Below are 22,057 nucleotides of genomic sequence, written 5' to 3'. Positions count from 1 at the left end.
ATGCAAGATGCACGAAATTATTTCAATCAATCATTTCTCATAGAAGAAAAGATGAGTTAAACAATTTTGAATAGATTAAAAATTCTCAAACATTTGAATGAGTAAATTAGAGCATTGGTTTAGCCATCACAAGCAATCACCTCCTAGTCCTCAAAACTTCAAATAGCAAGTGTATCAGCGATTAGACCAAGAGTATAAACAACATGCTACTAAAGGGTCAAGGATACACACAAAGGTGTGTAAAAACACCTCTTATCTACATATAATGACACTTGGAATGAGTGTATCAGTGACTAAAACAAAAGTACAATGCCAACAATGGACTAAAAATCACACACAAAAGTGTGAATAAATATCTTTTGTCTACATATAGTGACACTCAAAATCAAGTGTATCAGCGACTAAAACAAGAGTACAAAGCCAACAATGGCCTAAAAATCACACACGAAGATGTTAATAAATATCTCTTGTCTACACATAGTGACACTCAAAATCAAGTGTATCAGCGACTAGAACAAAAGTATAAAACCAATAATGGCCTAAAAATCACACACGAAGGTGTAAATAAATATCTTTTGTCTACATATAGTGACACTCAAAATCAAGTGTATCAGCGACTAGAACAAGAGCACAAAGCCAACAATGGGCTAAAAATGACACACAAATGTGAGAATCAACATCTCTTGTCTACGTATAATGACACTTAAAACAAGTGTATCAGCTACTAGAGCAAGAGTAGAAAGCCAACAATGGGCTAAAAATACACACGAAGGTATGAATAAACATCTTTTGCCTACATATAATGACACTTAGATAAGAGGCATAAAAAGGAAAAGACAACTGAGGTAAGAAAACTTATAATGGAAACACATTAATGCAATTAATATCAATTTTAACCACATTTCGAAACACTATAGTTTCAAAAAATAGGTAGTCATCACAGATACACATAATTAAAAACATTCATAATAAAGTCAATGGCCAAAGAATAAATGAGCAATACAACACACTCACAGTCAGAGATCACATAACTGTCAGTTAGAGTCAAACTACAAGTTGACAATCTAAAATGACATAAAACAAGATACACATAACTCACCCCAACAAACATCTCTGATTCAACAAAAATAAGGTCAAGAAGATTGATGCATCATATAAAAGTTTGTGATGGACAACACAAATGTCATAAAAACGCAATAATTACTCATAAAAATCATTTTTCCGAACAAAATACCGATTTAAAAAACAAAATTTCAAATCAACTTCAATAATGGAAAACTTGCTCTCATATGCTCATGTAATTATAATCATGTAATGAAATAGTGGTCTTCCACAAAAGCACTTGAATATCTCAAAAGAGTGTCTATCAAAGACACTTCAACCAAGACTCATAAAAGGGTATGAACCATGGTTGCCAGTTGAGGAAGCGGGAGCGGGAGCGGGAAGCGATACAGGAAGCGGGAGCGGGAAGCGGGAAGCGAGGCACTTTCAAAATTTTAGGAAGCGGGAAGCGTGGGACCACTTAGGAGCGATTCGAAAATCGTCTCGGAAGCGAGGGGGAAGCGAAAAAAATAAAAATAAAAAATAAAAAATACAAAAAATTGAAAAAAATGGGGAAGCGAGAGGAAGCGTGCTTCCGATTAAAGGGAAGTGCGCTTCCGATTTAAAAGTGGCGCTTCCCCGCACGCTTCGGAAACGCGACATTTCGCGCTTCCGAAGCGTGCTTCGGGGAAGCGCGCTTCTCCTTTTACTTAGGCGCTTCCGGTAACTCTGGTATAAACGAAAGAACACAAAATGAAATAATAAATCTTTATTTATAACCAAAATGCTTAAGAAGCATTGATACATAAGCAAGTTATGTAAAGGGCTAACTTGATTTGGTTCATAAAAAGGAACCAATTTGAACATATAAAGTTTCAAATTTAAAACTTCAACAACTAAGATGAAATCTTAGAAAGAATCACATGTTCAACAATATGTCCCGTGACAATTTTTACGATCTTTAATAAGCAAATAAGAATCATGCTTATTATAAGCAATTCTTCAAAAAAAGAGTTCATGAATACATCAATCAAGAGATAAGTGCACTAGGGCATATCATATGTAAAGGATCCAATGACTCTTAAAGGGAAGATAAAAAAACAATATATATGATCTCGAAAGAAGCTATTTAGATTTAACTCACAAGTCTCCTATAAGACAATCAATGCATATTAAAGAGAACCAAAGCATTGTAAGGAAACGACTTTAAATATATTAGGTTCAATAATGAATCAATACACATGCACATGAAGTGCGAATATACCCACTAAAGGGAAAAACACAAGCACATAATGTGCTAACATATAAACCCACAAAGGGGCAAAAATGCCTATAAGGCATAAGTTGATATTATTGAAAAGAGGAAGGGTGTGTAACACCCATTACATGGAGCAAAGGCTCCTCCAAAGGAGTTGTAAATACAAAAAGGAGAGCCCTATTTATACACTCTCAAAGGGACCACCTTGGGGGGCTCCCAAAGGAGACGTTGGAGAGCCCCCAACGGTCACATTTGTGACCGTTGGGGGCTCCCAACGTCTCTATTGGGAGGCCCCCAATATGGTACGAAAAACAAAATATAAAAAACAGAAAATAAAAGAAATATTACAATGCATATTCCAATTGGAATATGCGTAAAATGACAAATTACAAGAATACCCTTGAGGGTATTTTAGGAAGAGAAAATATATCTATTTATATATATATATATATATATAAATAGAGATATGTATACATATATATATGTATACGTATCTTTATATATATATAAATATATATATGTACATTTAAGGATTATATTTCAACATACATATATGTGTACGAGTACACATATTTTAACACCCCCCCCTCAATCTTTGCGGGGAAACGAAAAGATTGAAAAAAGTCGCAAGACTCCAAGAGGCTTCGGTAAGGATGCTATTGAAACTTGTAAATGCCTTCCTCCAATTGCCTTCTATTTGTGAACACATTTCCCGATCCATCCAAGTTACTTTTTTTTATCCTATCTCCAAGATCTTGTGGAATAACAACAAAGAACAAGTAAAAAATATCTTTGCACTTTACTCAAATGAAACATTCCTAACAAGGTGCAAAACTATAACTTATGCATAGAAATTTGAAGCACATGATAGGATAATTACTTTAGCATGAAAAGAAAATTTAGAAAACCAAGGTTTCAAAATCATATATCATGTTAAATAGTGAGCGGAAACGAATTGCAAGAATGCATAATGCATTCATAAGGTCCAACATTGGACAAACACAACCCCATAATGGGGAATAACAAAATGATCCACTAAGGGACACCACAATAAGCCTACGAAGAGGCATAAACTACATATGTTTTATTGAATGAGGGCCTAAAATGCCATAATGAGCATATGCATATACTATCATAAAATGAATTAACACTTAAAGAAATCATTAATAAACATGCTCCAAACATACTTTAGTCAAAATAAACACGGATACAAATGTTCAAAAGGTTTTAAAAGAACATGGATACAAATGTCCAAAGGCATGACGAATATGAACTTCAATAAGAAGGGTTTTATAAAGGTATATTTAACACGCATAGATCAACAATAGAGTTTTTCATATCTTTAGGGAGAAGATCTATGTCAAACAAATGTCATATATAAGAAGCATGATTTGACTAAGTATATTAAAACATTCACCCAAGATTCAAGAATGAATATCATTTGAGACAAAAGACTCATTTTGCATATCAAATACAAAAGTGGCCGAAAAACTGTAAGCACTTAATATATAGATTAAATGCTAAAATATCAATTTGATTTAAAAACATATCATAGATATGATTCACTTGTATCTAAAAACACAGGTTATGAATGAAATTTTGCAATTTTCAATAGTAGTTCATCCACTACAAGCAATTATCTCATTAATCCTCAAAAACCTACAAATCAAGTGTATAAGCTACTAGAACAAGAACATAACCATAATGCCATTAAAGGCCAAAAGACACACACAAATGTGTGTAAAAATACCTCTTGTCTACATGTAATAATACTTGAAATGAGTGTATAACCGACAAGAACAAGAGAATACATGCCAACATGGACCAAAAGCATCTCTTGTTTATGTAAAAAGACACTAAAAAACAAGTATGTTCAGCTACTAGAACAAGAGTATCAAGCCAACCATGGGCTAAAACACAATACATCTCTTGTCTACATAAAATGACACTTGAAATGAGTGAAAGAAATCAACCATGGGCATACATTGCAGCGACTAGAACAAAGACACAAATGCCAACATGGACTAAAATCACACACCATGGTGTGAATCAACGTGTCTTGTCTAAATATAATAACACTCAAGACAAGTGTGTTCAGCTACTAGACCAAGAGAATAATGCCAACAAAGGGCTACCAACACACAATGGTGTAAAAATATGTCTTGTCTACATATGATGACACTTAGATAAGAGGTATAAGAGGAGAAGACTTTTGAGGCAATAAAACTTTGTAATGACAAACATATAAATAAAACCTTGGACAATAATTTGAAAATAAATATGTGCACATACGCACAACAAGAACACTTGTGCACAAAAGCACAAAACACGAAATCACAAATGTGCAAATGCACTCATAAGATTCATAAACAAAAAAAGGTTGAGCAATAATCCCCAACACCCTTGAATTAAATATACCTTAAAACATTTAAGGTTTCAAGACACCATATATCACATTTATATATAAATAAGAGCATCCATAAGATCAATGGCCAAAAGAAAACGAGTGACACACTCATAATTAGAGATCATATAACAAATCATTCTAGAGTCCCAAGGTGCCCATAACTCACCTCAACAACCATCTTTAATATGGTAATTGGACAATCTAAAATGACATAACACAAGGTACCCTTAACTCACCTCAACAATTATCTCTAATATAACAATAAGGCCATACAAAAAGAATTGATGCATAATATAACTTGTGATGGATAAAAATAAATGTCATAAAAAGGCAATGAACACTTAGGGAAATCATTTTCCAAATATGTGATTTTACAAAGAGGGCCGATTCAAAGGTCCAACATAATTGGTCACAACAATATGCCTTATAATAATTTTGCATAAATACGAAATTATGTTCAATCATGATCATTATCAAAAGACTCAATAAACACAACATGAAATATTTAAGCAATGTCATGTTGTGAGGAAGGATTTGGAATAATCCAAGAATCAAATCAAGCCTCTATAAATTGCAATTATATGCATACCAAGATGTAGAATGGCAATAATCTTAAATGAGCAAATTTAGGACAACATGAAACAAGAAATTGTGGAAGCACTTATAATGATAAAAGGAACAATCTCACAAGTCCACTAAGGGACAAAACAAGCCCTAAGGAAGGCAATATATATCATCTCTTTATTGAAAAAGAGATTACCATGTGAAAATGTCTATGAATAGACAATACGTATACAAGCATAATAATAGCAAACATGGGATAATGCATTTATAAAAAGGAGCAAATGCTTGAGACTCTCAAGCTTTCACAAAGATGGTAATATTAAAAAAATCTCATAAAAAACCAATATTAAAAAGAAGCTTATAACAATCATGAAATCTTCTCAAAGAGTATATACTCATAAGAAGATTCACAAGGATAAAAGGGCCTCTCAAAGAGAGATCCAACAAACAAAATTTTCAAATGAGGATACATACGAAAGGAAGAGGGAAAACTTTATTAAAGTGGAGAAAATCCCCAAAGAGAATACTAGGATTGCGTTATGGCATAAATCTATAAACAAAAATTCATAATATTATATGACTTAATAGATTATAACCAATGGCATGAATATGTTTTAAATAAACATGAAATATTTAAAACATATGTAATAAGTATGCAACATTAATGAAGACCATAAATCTTATAATAAAACATATTCTTGAAATTGAATTGAAAAGAGGATAACCATATTTTATGAGACCATTTTTAAAACTTAATTCAACCGATAATATAAAAATACCTTCTTAATCAAACATTGCTCGTATGAAAAAGAACTCATTAGGTAGGAAAATAAAACATCATTTTTCAAAGACACATGTTATTATGAAAAAACCTCATATAGGACATTTTAGAGGGTAAACAAATACCTTTAATATGAAATAATTATGATGAGAGTATGTGAGCAATTCTACATCTCTCACAAACATTTTACTTCTAACATAACTTTCTTTAAAAAACTTATTTTTCAAGAAAAGACATACGAAAGAGAATAATATAAAAAGTTTAATGGAATTGTTAAGAATCCAAACTCATAATGACATGGAGAACACAAATGCAAAAGCATATCTAATTCTTTATAATGCTCAATACTTAAAGAAATATAATGCATACCAACCATTTTTAAGAAGCAAAAGAGAGAAACACATATGAAAAAACATATAATTCTTCATAATGCATAATACTTAAAGAAATATAATGCATATCAAATAATTTTAAGAAGTAAAAGAGAGAAACGAGAACTTCACCATTCTTCTTTAAAATTTCTTGAATAGCACGCTTCCCAATGCAACAAAGAGCAACTCGATCTCAACCTTGCTCTGATACCATGTAAGGAAACGACTTTGAATATATTAGGTTCAATAATGAACCAATACACATGCACATGAAGTGCGAATATACCCACTAAAGGGGAAAACACAAGCACATAATGTGCTAACACATAAACCCACAAAGGGGCAAAAATGCCTATAAGGCATAAGTTGATATTATTGAAAAGAGGAAGGGTGTAACACCCATTACATGGAGCAAAGGCTCCTCCAAAGGAGTTGTAAATACAAAGGGGAGAGCCCCTATTTATACACTCTCAAAGGGACCACCTTGACGGCTCCCAAAGGAGACGTTGGAGAGCCCCCAACGGTCACATTTGTGACCGTTGGAGGCTCCCAACGTCTCTATTGGGAGGCCCCCAATATGGTACGAAAAACAAAAAATAAAAAACAGAAAATAAAAGAAATATTACAATGCATATTCCAATTGGAATATGTGTAAAATGACAAATTACAAGAATACCCTTGAGGGTATTTTAGGAAGAGAAAATATATCTATTTATATATATATAAATAGAGATATGTATACATATATATGTATACGTATCTTTATATATATATATATATATATATATATATATGTACATTTAAGGATTATATTTCAACATACATATGTGTACGAGTACACATATTTTAACAAGCATATGTAAAGATTCTCAAAGAACCATACGAAAATCCAAGTGCATACATTCTCATAAAGAGATTCATGTATATGCAATAATCTAAGTAACTTAAAGCCACATATCTCATACAAAAGACATCCTTACGAACAAATTTAAGCATATATGCAAGTGATGGATTAAAAAATTTATATTTTAAGTGTACAATGAGTCAAGAGTTTTAAATATGAACATGCATGTCCAAGTATGCAACACAATATTTAAATCATATGTAAGGGATATAAGATAATTCCATGAGATCAACAACATAATCATAAGTTCCAAACACCTAATGTCATCACTATTGTTATACACACAAGTTCAAGTAAAATTATACATTGTAAAATACAACATTATTATCAAATTATTTTAAGACATGAACATGATTGACTTTTATAATCATGATTGGCTCAAACGAACCATCTAAGGCCAACAACACATTTTCGAACATATATATATATATATATATATATATATATATATATATATATATATATATATATATATTAAAGCATGTTTTGAAAAATTTCAAGATTCAAACATGATACATATATCTAGTTTTCTTTAAGATAAGCACAAAAGATAAGAAAAACAAGTTCAACAATGATAAAAATACCATTTTTAAAAATTTCAAAGCATACATTTTGTTTTTATTTTAATTTAAAAGAAATAACATAGAAGAGTATATATATATATATATATAACAATAAAGAAAATAAGTTATACATATATATATATATATATATAACAATAAAGAAAATAGATGTTTTTCTCATGCATAATGCATGAGCTAAATAGCACAAAAAATACTTAAGAAATGTAAAATTCATACTGAGTAAATCCAAGGAGAAAAGAAGAAAGGAGAGGTAACAAATACTTCACTATCTTCTCAAATTTTGAATGATACGCTTCACGATGCACCGAAAGAATAGCTTGATCATAATCAGGCTCTGATACCATGTAAAAAAATAGGCGAAAATACACATACCAAGTGATAACATTTGAAAGTCCACTAATGGACAAGAAATCATAAGCACATAAAGTTCAAATAAACAAACTCACTAAGGGGAAATTACAAGCATATAAAGTGCAAATACATAAACCCACAATGGGGTAATGAAGGCAAAAGAAATAATTTTATTAAGAGAATGTGTGAGAACTACTAAGAATGAGGGGGAAGACCCCTTTATATACAAAATGTAAAGGCATGAGAGAGGGGGCCACTGGGGCTCTCACTAATAGAAGTTGGGGAGCCACAACGTCTATCTAAGTGGGGCCCCCAATGGTCCCAAAAGGAAATAAATAAAAAATAAAAAAATAAGAAAAATAAGAAAATAGAAAAATCTAAATAAGTTGCATGCAACTTATATTACACTGTGAAAAGACGAAAACACCCCTATCGGGTATTTTGGAGTATATATATATATATATATAAAACACATAAATCAGGAATTTACAAAACATTTCTACAACAAATCTGCCACTTCCATTCTAACTAAGAGTAAACACTAACTAGGTAAAGAAACTGGTTGATTTTAAGCAAGTACATAGTTTCACAATATAGACTAATCCATGGAAGCATAAGTAATAGCAGTAAGACACAAAGTATACATATAAGATTTTCTGAACAAAAAGAAAACTAGAGGCAGAAAGAAGGAATAAGTCAAAACATATACTTACATGCTGTTCCTTGGGAGATTCATTGCAACCAAGTTCTTGAACACTTCTTCTCTTTCTCTCTTGTGGAAAACCAGCAGATCATTGCAACCATCCATGCTAAATATTTCAATTGCAACAGGACGTAGCTGATAGTCACGTTTTAGAATCTCATGAACACTATCAAGCTTCCACATTTGCCACAGATGAGGCAGATTCCCATTATTGCATGCTTTCTCCTTTCCCCAAGCACCACCACTGTAAGCCCAAGCTCTTCCTCCAACCAATGATTTAACTGTCATCTCCCAAGATGCAGGAGACTTGCACTGGAACTCTGAGCTGCCAGTAACATCCTTCTTCACACCCAAAGCTTGATCTATCACAGAGAGTTCATCCTCACATTCCTTCTCACATACACATCCGGCATCATCAATGTAAAAGTTCTCAATTACATATAAACAAAGATCCCCAATTAGAAAGATGCCATCATGTTTATCAAGTCCAACAACACGTTCACAATTGTAGCGAAACCTTATCTTCTCTAGTGGTTCCAGATAAGGTCTGATTAAGTACTCACCATTGTCATACTGTTCTTTCTCTGTTTTGTCCTCAGCACCTTTTGATTCATCAACTCTCATTGAGGAAGATTGTCTAGGAGATCCTAGATCAGATCTTGCATTAATACTCTCTGTCATTTGAACAGAAAATGAGCTTGACTTGACACCAAGTTCAAGGGCTGAGTGCAAACTTTGTTCATTCTTGCTGCTACAACGGTCATCATTCCACCTGATTTGAGCAGAAGAGGAATCCCCTTCATTAAATTCCTCTGCTTCTTTAAAAAAGGAGTCATCATACTCTATCCCATCAAAACACTTCTCTTCGGATTCACCAGATAAAATGTGAAAAAATGACTCTGGATTCTTTTCAGAATCAACAGGATAATCAACAGCATTCTCCTTGGTTAGTCCATCATCTATAACATCTTGGAGCTTGTTCAGAATGTTATCGATGGTTTCAATACTCAATTTGCAATGCTCTAGTTTCTTACGCATTCGATATAGTCCTTCAATGGGACAAAGTTGCCAGTCAGGTTCTTCAGTAAAAAAGGATGTCTGTACTGGGAATATTCCTCTCTCATGTACAAGCTGTTGAAGTTGTGCTTGCCACTCACTTTCAGCATGAAGCACCCAACCATATTTATCTTGACGAAGAACTCTAAGCTCAGTTGACATTGCCTCGCGAACCAGCTCTAGTGCATATCTCCGCTCACTTATCTGTTCAAAGTGCTTCAAGTCCAATTTTGATACCTCCCGCGATCTCCGTACCATTTCTCTTTTCCGGCGCACATCCATGCCTTTTATTCTAACACCAGGGAATTTTGCTGACCCAGCGATGTACTGCACCCACATTATGGCAGCACATTGCTCCAAGACTTTACTGACAACTTGTTCAGACTTATGAAGCCACTCATAGAAGGCTGAAGAACTTCCAGTCAATAGTTTATCAAAACCTCCATGCAGAACATCTAGGTGTTGCCCTTGGTTTGGTTTGGAAACAAGCAATTCTTCTAAGGCAGCACGGCGGTGCAACAACAGATACTTCAGAATATCCACTGCCATGTTTTGTGCAGTTCGTCTTCTATCTCGAAGAAGGTATATTAAGTTAATGGCGAGACAACAAATCAAATCATTATCAAGATTAGTAGGACATATTATAAGTCGCTGATGAGCAATTAGCAACTGTAAGACAGTGGAGACATCAATACCGGAAGCATTATCTTCTGCAGGATTTGTCAAAACATTTTTTCTTTGTTCAATTTGGAAACCAATTCTTGACAGGAAATCATTCTCTCCAATTGTGCTCAAGAATGAGGGCAAGAAACAGTACATTATCATGCGGTTTGTATTCTTTAGGAGTGAGTGTATGTATGTCTCAAGTTGCCTACTTCCTCTTCCGATGGATAAGAGACCCTTTCCTGGAGGTGTAGCATCTTCAATGCGTCCATCTTTGTTGGAAAATTGCAACATGGATAATAAAAACTCCAAAGTTCTCAGAATACCACTAGGCTGAGGAAAAGCACCCATATATACACGATCTACAATCATCCAACATATGGTGTCAAGATTTACAGACCAGCGGGTCTTATCAAGCTTTTTCTCTGTTTCCTCATCATCACGTAGGAGCTGTCTCTCCAAAAAGTTCATCAATCTACTGAGGCACAAACCCTGAAAAACAAGTGCAGACTCTGCATCAACATACAAAGGAATAGTTTCCAAAATGGCTTCAATAACCTGCGCAGCTTTAATTTGCTCTGTCACTACATCAGCAAACACTTCTGCAATGAAATCTAGAACTGCACTAGCTGATGCAGAACATGGACCTCCTCCTGAACCAGCATCATCCATTTCCAACAAAAGCTGTGGATTAACAGTAAAAAGCATATTCACAACCAAGGATCCTTGAAAGCTAGATTTGATGTCTTGTGATGATTCCATTTCACTCCCAGATACTAAAGAACCCATAGATGGAGTAGCAGTAGGCTGTACTTTACTATCTGAATGTCCAGCACTACCAAACCAAGATGTCAATGCTACTATTGGTGACGAAGTTGGCGTGAAACTACCAATCTTGAAATTAGATTTTTCAGACAAAGCAGGGGAATCAGGCACGACTAAAGATGAACTGAATGAATCTCCTGGCCGGATAGTACTATATATCTCATCATTCTGCTGTATAACAAGTTCTTGAGAGCTAAATGTTATCCTAGGTGGCTGCTCAAGGATACCACCATTGTCAAGTTCATCACCCTTCACAGATGTCTTGCCTGAATTGAGATTGGGGAGACTGATTCTTTTGTCACCATCATCTTCAGACATAACATTTTTCACTCCAACCAAATCTTCTGAACTGGTACTTACCTTGCCTGGAGGAAAGCTTCCAACACTTATGGATGTCTTGGCAGACTGCTCCTGCTCATTAGGCAAGCTGGAGAATGTGTTCTGAGAGCTATGTGTGTCATCAGAATCATTCAAGTTCTTATCCTCCAATGTCCGCAGAGTCGTATTAGTTGTCTTTTTCAATGCAGAAGCAGCCCTGGAAGGCAGATTCTAATCAGTTGAGGAAAAGCAACAAGAAAAAATAATAAAATCACAACGTGCAGATTGTGCATGTCCAGCAAAAATTTCAGGGCAAATATGGGGAAACTTTATCAAATTAGAAGGAAACCAGATAATCACCATAACCCATCAATAAGCCCATACATTTATATGAGACTTACCTCACACAAGAGAAATACAAGTCAACACAGCCTTCAAGAAAATCCGCCCGTCGACATATGGCTGAAAATGGTTGACACATTTTTGCCAGATCAACCATGAACCTTACAACAGAAGTGGCAGCTGCTGGAGCCGCTGCTTCCCCACCCATTAAGCGAGCTGCATAAGTCTTATGCAATAAAGCTTCACCCTGAAGCTCTCCTCCCATGTCTTTTGTTCCTTCAATAAGCTCAGCTGCTAGGGAAGCACTACCAGCCTGGTATGCTAGCATAGACTGCAAGCTCAACCTATCAAATGCAGCTTTGGCCATAGCAATCACAGACTCTAAAAGGTCCACAAACTTTAACTCACTGTGACTTAAATCACTGGGTATAAGAGCATGGAAGTCAAGCATGCGAACTTCTGGTAGCCTTGGATAAACAGCCTTACCAAATATTAAACAGAAAAGTGTGTAGTATATCTCAGGAGAGTCGTAGAAACTAGAAAGGACACGAGCTAAACCTTGAAAACCCCCACTATTGCGAAATTTAAGTGCAAATGTAGGAGAAGAAGAAAGGCAAACTCCAAGAAGTGTCATGACCCATCTCATGCTGGTAGGATGAACAGCCTCATCAAGAAAATATGTAATTAACTTGGACGAAACAATTTTATGCCACTGTTCAAGCAAGTCTTCTGATTTTATTGTCACCTGTAAATCAATAAGCATTTCAAGTAACATGTTCCTGACAATGACATGTTTCCCCATAGCTTCTCGAGTAACTTGATGGCGTTGTGTCAATTCAGGTGGATCAAATGTCATAATCACAAACCTGACCACAAGTTCCAGTTCAGAAACTAAAAACCCATCCTCCAATATAACTCCCAGCAAGACCACCAATTTTTCCAACACAGGAACTTCAACATCACCCCTCTGCAAAGTTACAAGCAAGTGTTGGACAAGGTTTATCTGCCGTAAGATTGTAAGATTGTGATTTCTGTACCAGTGCATAGAAACCAGATGCTCCAAAAAACCTAAAAGAGCAATTTGAATAGGAATAGGAGCCGCGACCCACAACGTCCAGTCCAAGAGAACATGCTCAACCATGTCTGCATTTGACAACACTATGCAGTTTGAGTTTTCCTGCTGCAGATCAGCATTTTCAAGCTCTGATATATTACTGAGTATATCCTTTTGCTCCACAAAGTCTTCAAGATCATCATGAGACCCAACTGATGAAAGTTCATCTAAAAATTTTGGCATAGCACCATCATCATAGGTGGCTTCAGAAGGTGTTATGCCATTGGATGAAATGCTCTGAGTTTGCTGAGATTTCGTTTTTTCAGAAAAAGAAGCCTCACAAGCAGCAATTTGGAAAAAGATATTAAGTGATTGCATGTCAAACAATGTCATTCTACGATGCAGGAAAAGAGCAAGGAGGTGATATCCCCGATACGCTTGCATATCTAAAACATTTTGAGGATTTTGATAGAGAGCAGAAGCAAGTAAACACAGAGCCATATGCAGCATATCCCTAGTGTTTGCAGCTTCAACTAGAGCAAGTACAACAGTCATGCCACCAACTGCACGAACACTGTCTCCAATTACGCATGGACTGCAGATAAATATATCACCATGGAGACGACCAAAGCGTGGGATTCCTGACAATTGACAAATATCATGTGTTAGACAAATTGCAGATGCCCATTTCAAAAACTTTAACAATGTAAATTAATTGAGAGGGGGAACTGGTAAAACAAGCAAAACACAGAAATTCAGAAAATGTGCTCACCACCAATTGGTGATGCTGCAGCAGACATAGGATCCACGAGATTAAGCATGGATAGTGTGCCAGATGTTCGAAAGGATTCAGACGTCCCATCAAATGCAAAGATAAGCTTCTTTCCAGACAGCTGTAATGAGAGGTTAGACAGCCTTTCCAGGTCCCAGACCATCCCACTGCCATCTGCCTTAAAGCTTCCCTGCTTGCTAACACTGTCAAGCCTTTGGCCGTTAGATGCCACAGGAGACTCTGTATCCAGTGAATCTAAGAGAGACATATTACCTCCACCACAAGCCTCGTTGGGTACAAACTGCAATAAATCAGTGTCTTGGAAAAGCCCCTTGTATTTTCTTCCAAGAAGGTACATGAAGCAAATTCCACCTGAGGTAAGAACCTCTTCATAGAGATAGCAGCACCGCAGCCTCCAGGATAACTCTGAAATTTTGGCACAGGATATGGGAGTTCCGATTGTTACCTGCAAAGGTTTTCCCATTGGTGATGGAGAATATCCCAACTTCCCTGTATGTTTCAGTGTCCCATTGAGATAAAGGTATGCAACACTGGCTTGGAACAGTCCAGCTAAGGCATTTGGTTTACTATGTACAACAGCAAGGTGATGCCACCTATCCTCCTCCAGCTCAACACTGGTAAATGACAGAGAGCAAGAGTTGCTTGTTGAAAGAGTGAAAACACCATCATCTTGAAGGTAGAGCTCAGCATAGAATGTATTCGTATCTTCAACAGTGCCAACCGAAAAGATTCGGAGAGCATGTTTTCCTATGTTCTGACCTCCTGCAGTGGCCATTCTTTTAGCACTGCTAGTCTTAGGCTGCTGTCCCTTTTCCTCCATACGACTTCTCATGAACTTTGTAAACCGAAACCAACATACAAATGAATATCCAGCAGCAGGTGGCCATGTTCTTTCCCCTAGAGATACTTGAAAGGATCCATGCCCCATCTTGCTCATATCCATCTCTATAAAAGGTGCTAAGGAAACATTTTCTGAAGTCATTTCCTCCATATCGATTAACCTTTTCATCATCCCCACAAGACTGTGACCTGAATTTATCAGCCTTGATTGCAAGATGTACCTAACAAGGATTCGGAGCTCTGCTGAGGATAATCTGTCATAGTGAAATAACATTACATAAGCACATAAGTAACACTTCTTGGAAAACTTGAAAGATTTGATAGATAGTACAATTTATTTCAGCCAAGGAGAGTACCTGTACGAGCCAAGTGCCTGTACAACACCCAAAGCACATGACAGCAATGGTGATGAACCCAAAAGAAATGGATGGATCGTCTCCAGAAGCAGTCCCACACAACCTAATTATGATGTAGATCAGAAGGGTGAGGAAGAAAAAAAAAGACAGCTGTTATAAATACAAAAAAGAACTGGAGGTCTCTATTACGCACCAACAGATGTCAGATTTTCCTGATTGAAAGGGCCAGCATGAGCAAGCTTTTCTATAAAATTTAGCAACTCAAGCTGCACCTTTGGAGTAAAATGCAACAGTGACCGGATCAGCACTACAACAGCACCTGCATTATACACTCGTTTTTTCTCTGGCCTAAAAGTCTCAGATGATGAACTGATAAGATAGCCTGACGACCCGGCTTCAACAATTTCAAACGGAACGCTTTCTGCTTGCAGCACATTGGCACACGAGGGTGGGAGCACAATTTCAAGGGCAAGCTCCAGAAACAACTGGATAACTTCTTTTTCATAATCAACACAAAGCAAACCAGATTCACATAAAAGATCATAAAATGTCTGTGATGATATGATTGAATGCAAGCTTATACGATTCACAGAATTATTGCACACTCCAGCTGTGACAAGACGCAGCAAAAAACAAAAAAATTTTATGTGAATCATTAAAGAAGATTGACCGTCATCATTTCTTGCTCCACTGTGAAGATTATGGAGCATGGTGAGCAGAAGTGAAAATCCAGTGGCTTCTCCAAAAACCCTCTGTGCTGAATGGTTAACTCCCAAAATACGCCAAAGGGCTCCCAATGTATCACATTTTGCATCATCATGAAGCTTGTATGGAGATCCTGATATGCTTGTAATCATGCTGCTTTTAAGAATCTCAATGAGAGCACCTAGTTCTTCAGGATGAGCCTGTCACGACCCATATCAGTCAGTTTGACAAAAAGCCTTTTAAATGTAAAACTAGTAATATCTAATCACACAAAAAATAAGCATAAAACTAGGGATGATTTTCGCACCACTATTCAACATTACAAAATTTTTGCATAGAGACTTTCAGACTGCTAGCACTCCAAGGTGAAGAAAACAAAAAACTTGTATTCGAAGGCATACCTAAACAATATCTGCGATTAAAAGCTCCTTTTTTTTTGTTTTCTCTTGCATGCATGTTCATACATATGCATGTTTTCTTTACACGCACACTATTTGAACTAAATTTTTAGAATGAAAAAAACAAAAAATAATAATTTAAAGCTGCATATTAACTGTATTTGAAACCAATTTCCAGTTTGCCCCTTCCATAGTATTTTTCTAATGAAATTATCTATTTTAATTATCTGGCTTGAAGTTGGCAATAAGAAAACCATCACCCCACCCCACAACAACAAAAAAGGGAATCCCAATAAGCTACATTCTACACAATGCTTAAGAGTCACAATAGGAAGGTCACAGTAGTGTTAAAATATAGTTTACTTGTTATTGTATGCATAGGGGTATTTTAATCTTTTCACTCTTGTAATAGGGTCAGTCTATTAGGGGCTGTTATGTAAACATCCATTTTTATTTTTCTTATTTTCTTATTTTTGTTTTTTATCAAATGTAACTGTGGGTACATCCCAACCAGCCATTGGGCTAGTCCCAATGGCTATATTTATAGCCGTTGGGGCTCGTCAACAGCTAGTTGGACAAGCTCATGTGCACTATATTGTGCCTATTTAAAGGCACATCCTCCCCTTGTAAAGTTCATGCTTGCCTATGTGAAGAAAACCCTTGGAAAATGTGCCCTACACAACCAACAGAGAGAAGAGAAGAAAAGGAAGTGAAGGATTCTAAAACTGCAATTGGACGTCTCACCCCACGCTAGGGCGACATCTTTTCTTACATATTAAGATACATGAGAAATTACACAATGCCCTTTAAGTACTAAATACCATATTAATGTTACATTTGGATTTGGATCTGGATCTGATCCAATCAGTATATATTCCTAACATGCCCCCTCAAACTGAGATGGTGGAGAATCATGGATAGTTTGGATTTCAAGTGCCAATGATGGTTCACAGTAAGTGCTTTAATAAATAAATCAACCACCTGGCCTTCACCTCTAATGAACACCGGTTGAATCTCCTTAGCCTCAACCTTTCTCTGACAAAGTGTTGATCTATTTCTACATGTTTCATCTTACCATGTTGTACTGGATTCGTAGACATAACAACTGCCCTTTGATTATTACAATACAATAATAAACTAGAAATGTGTTGATGTAAGCTGAATAATGTGTTTAATCCATGCAACTTCAACAATAATGATTGTCATGGATTGATATTCTGCTTTATTACTCAAGCATGCCACAATTTTCTACTTTCTACTGGCCCAAGACACTACGTGAGAACCCAAATAAACCCCATAACCAGTGTCAGACCATCTTGTAAAAGAATCACATTAGAATATGCAATAACTTTAATAAAAACTTGGTTGCTCACCGAAATGGGTCTAATATTTACAAGACCATATGAAAGAGTACCATTAATGTACCGGAGAATTCCCTTCACAATTTCCATGTGCTTCATTTGAGATTTATGCATAAACTGTAATACCTGATTTACTGAAAAGGCTAAGTCTGGATGTGTGAAAGTCAATTATTGTAAGGCTCCAACAATGCTACTGTACTTTTCTAGCTTAGGAAGTCCATCATCAATAGAAGAAGCATCGCCTAATTGAGTATGAACAACCATAGGAGTGTGCACAGGTTTACACTGTAGCATCCCATTACGCTGGAGAATATATTTAGCATACTTATGTTGTGATAAGACCACACAATCTGATCTTTGATCTACCTATACACCAAGAAAAAAACTGAGGGTCAAAATCTTTCATATAAAATTTACTATACAAAATGGATTTCTCAATTTTTAAACCATTGTTCCCTGTAATGATTATATCATCCAAGTATACCAAAATAATGGTAAGATCAGACTTGTCGCTGTGCACAAACAGAGAGTAATCATAGTGGCTTCGCTCAAACCCAAGAGATCGTACAATCATGCTAAAAGTATTGAACCAAGCCCGAGAGGCCTGTTTAAGTCCATATATGCCCATTTTTAGCTTAAGCACAATGGACCGTGTATCTCTCTAAGGATAACCAGGTGGATGCTCCATATACACCTCTTCATACAAATCGCCATGCAGAAAGGCATTCTTAACATCAACTGAAATAAATCCCATCTGTCTAAAACAACCAAGGATAGAATAATATGAACTGTGACCATCCGAACAACCAGGTTGAATGCTTCAAATCCATGCTCCCCAGTGTAGCCTTTTGCTATTAACCTGACTATAAAACGTTCAATGTTGCCATCAAATTTTCACTTATACTGTAACGCTCCTAGAATCACCGACTTGTAACTTTTTAGGAAAATTTTGAAAGCCTTGTAACCATTCCTTTATCAGAGTGTAAAATAACAGTTCAACGGAAAATGGTGTTTGAAATAACAAGTTCACGGACCTTGAGCGCATTATGGGTGAACCTTTTGCATTACACAACGGATTTGTAACTCCATACATTCATTGAAACCAAATAGATTCAAAACGAGGTTTTGAAGTTTATACGAAAAGTGAAATCTCAAAGAAACCCTTATACCAAGTTACAAAAAATGTCCTAACGTCAGGGAAAGTCTCATCTTGATATCATCACGTCATCGCGTTATCGCCTGTCGTTCCGACCTAATCATCACTTGTACCCATAACACGGGGTAGATTGATGAAAATTTGGTAGGTGCATAAGTATAACAATTTAGAACAAGAGTAACACATGCATAGTTTCATTTGTGATATGCAATTTGACATAAGTAAAATGAAAATGATAACTTTGTTTCAATATTAACTGTCCTGAGGGTACACACAGGAGAAACGTAGAAACAACTGAGACTGCCCAAAAGTTTGCTATTCCATGTATTTTGATACCCCGAAAACCTAGCTGAGTCTACTCCTAAAGGGACGGTCAATGACTGAGAGAGAATTCTCCAGAGGCTACTTATTTAAGGGAATGCATCCATACTTCTGCAGAAGTCATTGGGACCTACCACTTAGGATAATTTTTGGTAGCCCAGTCCCCTAACTCTGATGACTGGGGACACCAAGTCATTTGCTCGCGGAGTGTAGTTGTTAACAATCTGTCCATCGGAGTTTTTGTACCATCATATCTTCTTCCTTGACGGAACCAAAGAAACGAATGGGTATGTCAGGTTTTATTTTAACTGACGACCCATTCTACAAGTTTTGGTCTTTCAAACCAGCTTGAGCATATTGCCTGTAAAGGCAATCATCACCATTTATGTGATTTTCTTTTCATCTTTGTGCCTTTGCACGTTACGAGGTTATCATAAACCTCTCATCCAATCATCATAGTACTAACATGCCATGCATGTCTGATAGTACTGCTACGATGAGAGGGGTATCTGTTTCTTAGAAAAGAAACCTCAACTTTATTGTGTTGTGAAAGAAACTATGTAACTATTTTAGTTTAATTTGACATGCTCTGGTCTTTCAAACCAACTCGAGCATCTTGCTTATAGAGATGATCATCACCATTTATGTGATTTCTTTTTTCATCATTGTGCATTTGCACGCTACGAGGTTACCATAAACCTCTCATCCAATCATCGTAGTACTAACATGCGGTGCATGTCTGATAGTACTACTACGATGAGAGGGGTATCGGTTTCTCAGAAAGAAACCCCAACTTTGTTTAGAAAATTTTAATGTCCCATGATCTTGGCTTGGATATCCGAATCATTTTCGGATATCACAACAAAAGACCGTACATACCTCTTAGGGCTACGCAGGGTTAAGGGAAAGACTTGGTTGCGAATAAGTAACCATCAGATATTCATTTTTTTACTTTTTGAAACAACGAATATCACGAGCTTTGGAATCTCGCATGTGAAATCCTTATTTTCTTAAAAGATTTGGCGAGTACGAGCAAATATGCATCTTAAATGCAAGCGTAATGCAAAGTACGTAGGAGTACGCAAAATTGCGTACTTTACATATTTATATATATATAAGTATATATAATACATATATATCAAAACATAAGCCTGTGAACATTACAACGCGACGGCATAGTACACACACACATATATATATATACCAAAATATAATCCTGTGCACATTACAGCGCAGCGGCAATGTAAATGACATAAAGCAAGACTCGATCTGCAAAACCACACATCGAGCTAAATAAACTGTGTAAGTGATGCATGATGTACGCAACCATACATCGACTAAATAAATTGCGTAAGCAATGCATGATGTACGAAACCGTACATCAGCTAAATAAATTGCGTAAGTAGTACACCATATACGAAACCGTACATCAGCCAAATAAATTGCATAAGCAGTGCATGATGTACGAAACCGTACATCGACTAAATAAATTGTGTAAGCAGTACACGATGTACAAAATAGTACATCGGCTAAATAAATTGCATAAACAGTGCACGATGTACGAAACCGTACATCAGCTAAATAAATTGCGTAAACAGTAGCATGTGCACGTAATAGTGCGACGGTAAAGTAAATGACATAAATTTAAATGGACAAGGAATACGCAAAACTACGTCCATGAGTTAAAATCATGTGTGTGTGTGTGTGTGTGTGTGTGTGTGTGTGTGTGTATATATATATATATATATTAGAAGTGTTCTACTATTGTCCTTGTATGCAACTTTCCCCTTACCTCGGAGATTGTCAAATTCGTTGACGATTCCGAGTGTAGGTTATCAAGATCTCATGCCTCGGTGCGTGTGTCGCGTTCATTGCGTCGATGGGGTGCGCTAAAAGTATTTGTCATACTACGAAACTAAAAATGAGGTAACTCTTTTGAAGTTATACAATTACGCCATGTTTGTGTCGCAGGGGTGGAACCCGACCCTGATTCGAGCCGACCGGCTAAGCCGAGTCTAGAATCGGAGTGAGCTGAGCTGGGGCCTGGTGTCAGCCGGGCTCGGCTCGGCTGAGTCCGACTGGCCGGAGGCGGGGACCGAGTTGGGCTTGGTAAAGACCGAGCTCAACTCGATCGAGTTTGCCCAGCATGGCTGGGCAGGCCACAACTGAGGAAAACAAAAAAGGGGGGTAGGCTCGAATAGGAAAAAGAACCTAAATTCGATTTAGGTATTGTTTTTAAGGAATCCATAAGAATCTGAATTCCTTTATGCTTGACTTATGAGAAATCAGTAGATTCATGGTGGTTTATGGCATAGACATTTAATCTTTTGATTTATGGCAAAAGCGTGTGTGATATGGGGTTGATGCATTCATTAGTCATGAGTTTGAAAGATAAACATATTGATCTCATCTCCATGTTCATGTAAATATGTTCCTAAACTTACATATTCAGACATGTGTGAGTAAATGCAAATTCATGTACAGATCCTGTGTATGTATATCATGCTGTCTTTTCTTTCTCTGCACTAGAAAGTACGGGTCTGGTATAGATAACTCATTACGTATTCTTGTAGTAGAAAATACAGATACTGTACACGTATATCATGTTTTTTTTCTCTCTGCATTAAAAAAAAAACACAGATCCTGTTGCCCAATACCTGCTAAATTCCTGCACTGGGAGTACAGGTTCCTTTTATAAAATTAAGACATCATCTTTGCATTATTGCCTTAGGTTGTAAATCTTGAATATGTCAGTTTATATCCATATAAAGGCACATGGTCTGCATTTATATTTGGTCACTTTTATGTCTCTTTGCAAACTGCAGATACAACAGCAAGTTGCACATCACAAGGTTATGGTTCATATTTAACACTACTTAATTTAGTTAAACTATGGGTCTTGGCA

General features: G+C 36.3%; 1 protein-coding gene across 1 annotated transcript in view; it reads right to left on the bottom strand.

Annotated features, from left to right (window-relative positions):
* Positions 1–22,057, bottom strand: part of LOC149831642 (protein SPIRRIG-like) — a 166,503-nt gene that overhangs the window by 19,718 nt on the left and 124,728 nt on the right. The window contains exons 11-15 of the mRNA XM_090014039.1: positions 15,405–16,116; positions 15,212–15,314; positions 13,995–15,109; positions 12,228–13,863; positions 8,975–12,043 (exon numbers count right to left, since the gene is read on the bottom strand). Coding sequence (XP_089870165.1) covers positions 8,975–12,043; positions 12,228–13,863; positions 13,995–15,109; positions 15,212–15,314; positions 15,405–16,116 — 6,635 coding nt within the window. The remainder of the gene's footprint in view (positions 1–8,974; positions 12,044–12,227; positions 13,864–13,994; positions 15,110–15,211; positions 15,315–15,404; positions 16,117–22,057) is intronic.

The sequence above is a fragment of the Nuphar pumila genome, chromosome 7 (genome assembly GCF_984573655.1).
Source record: "Nuphar pumila chromosome 7, dmNupPumi1.hap1.1, whole genome shotgun sequence".
In the NCBI taxonomy this organism is placed as follows: Eukaryota; Viridiplantae; Streptophyta; class Magnoliopsida; order Nymphaeales; family Nymphaeaceae; genus Nuphar; species Nuphar pumila.
Note: the sequence above shows the minus strand (reverse complement) of the source record. Positions and strands in the feature narration are given on the sequence as shown.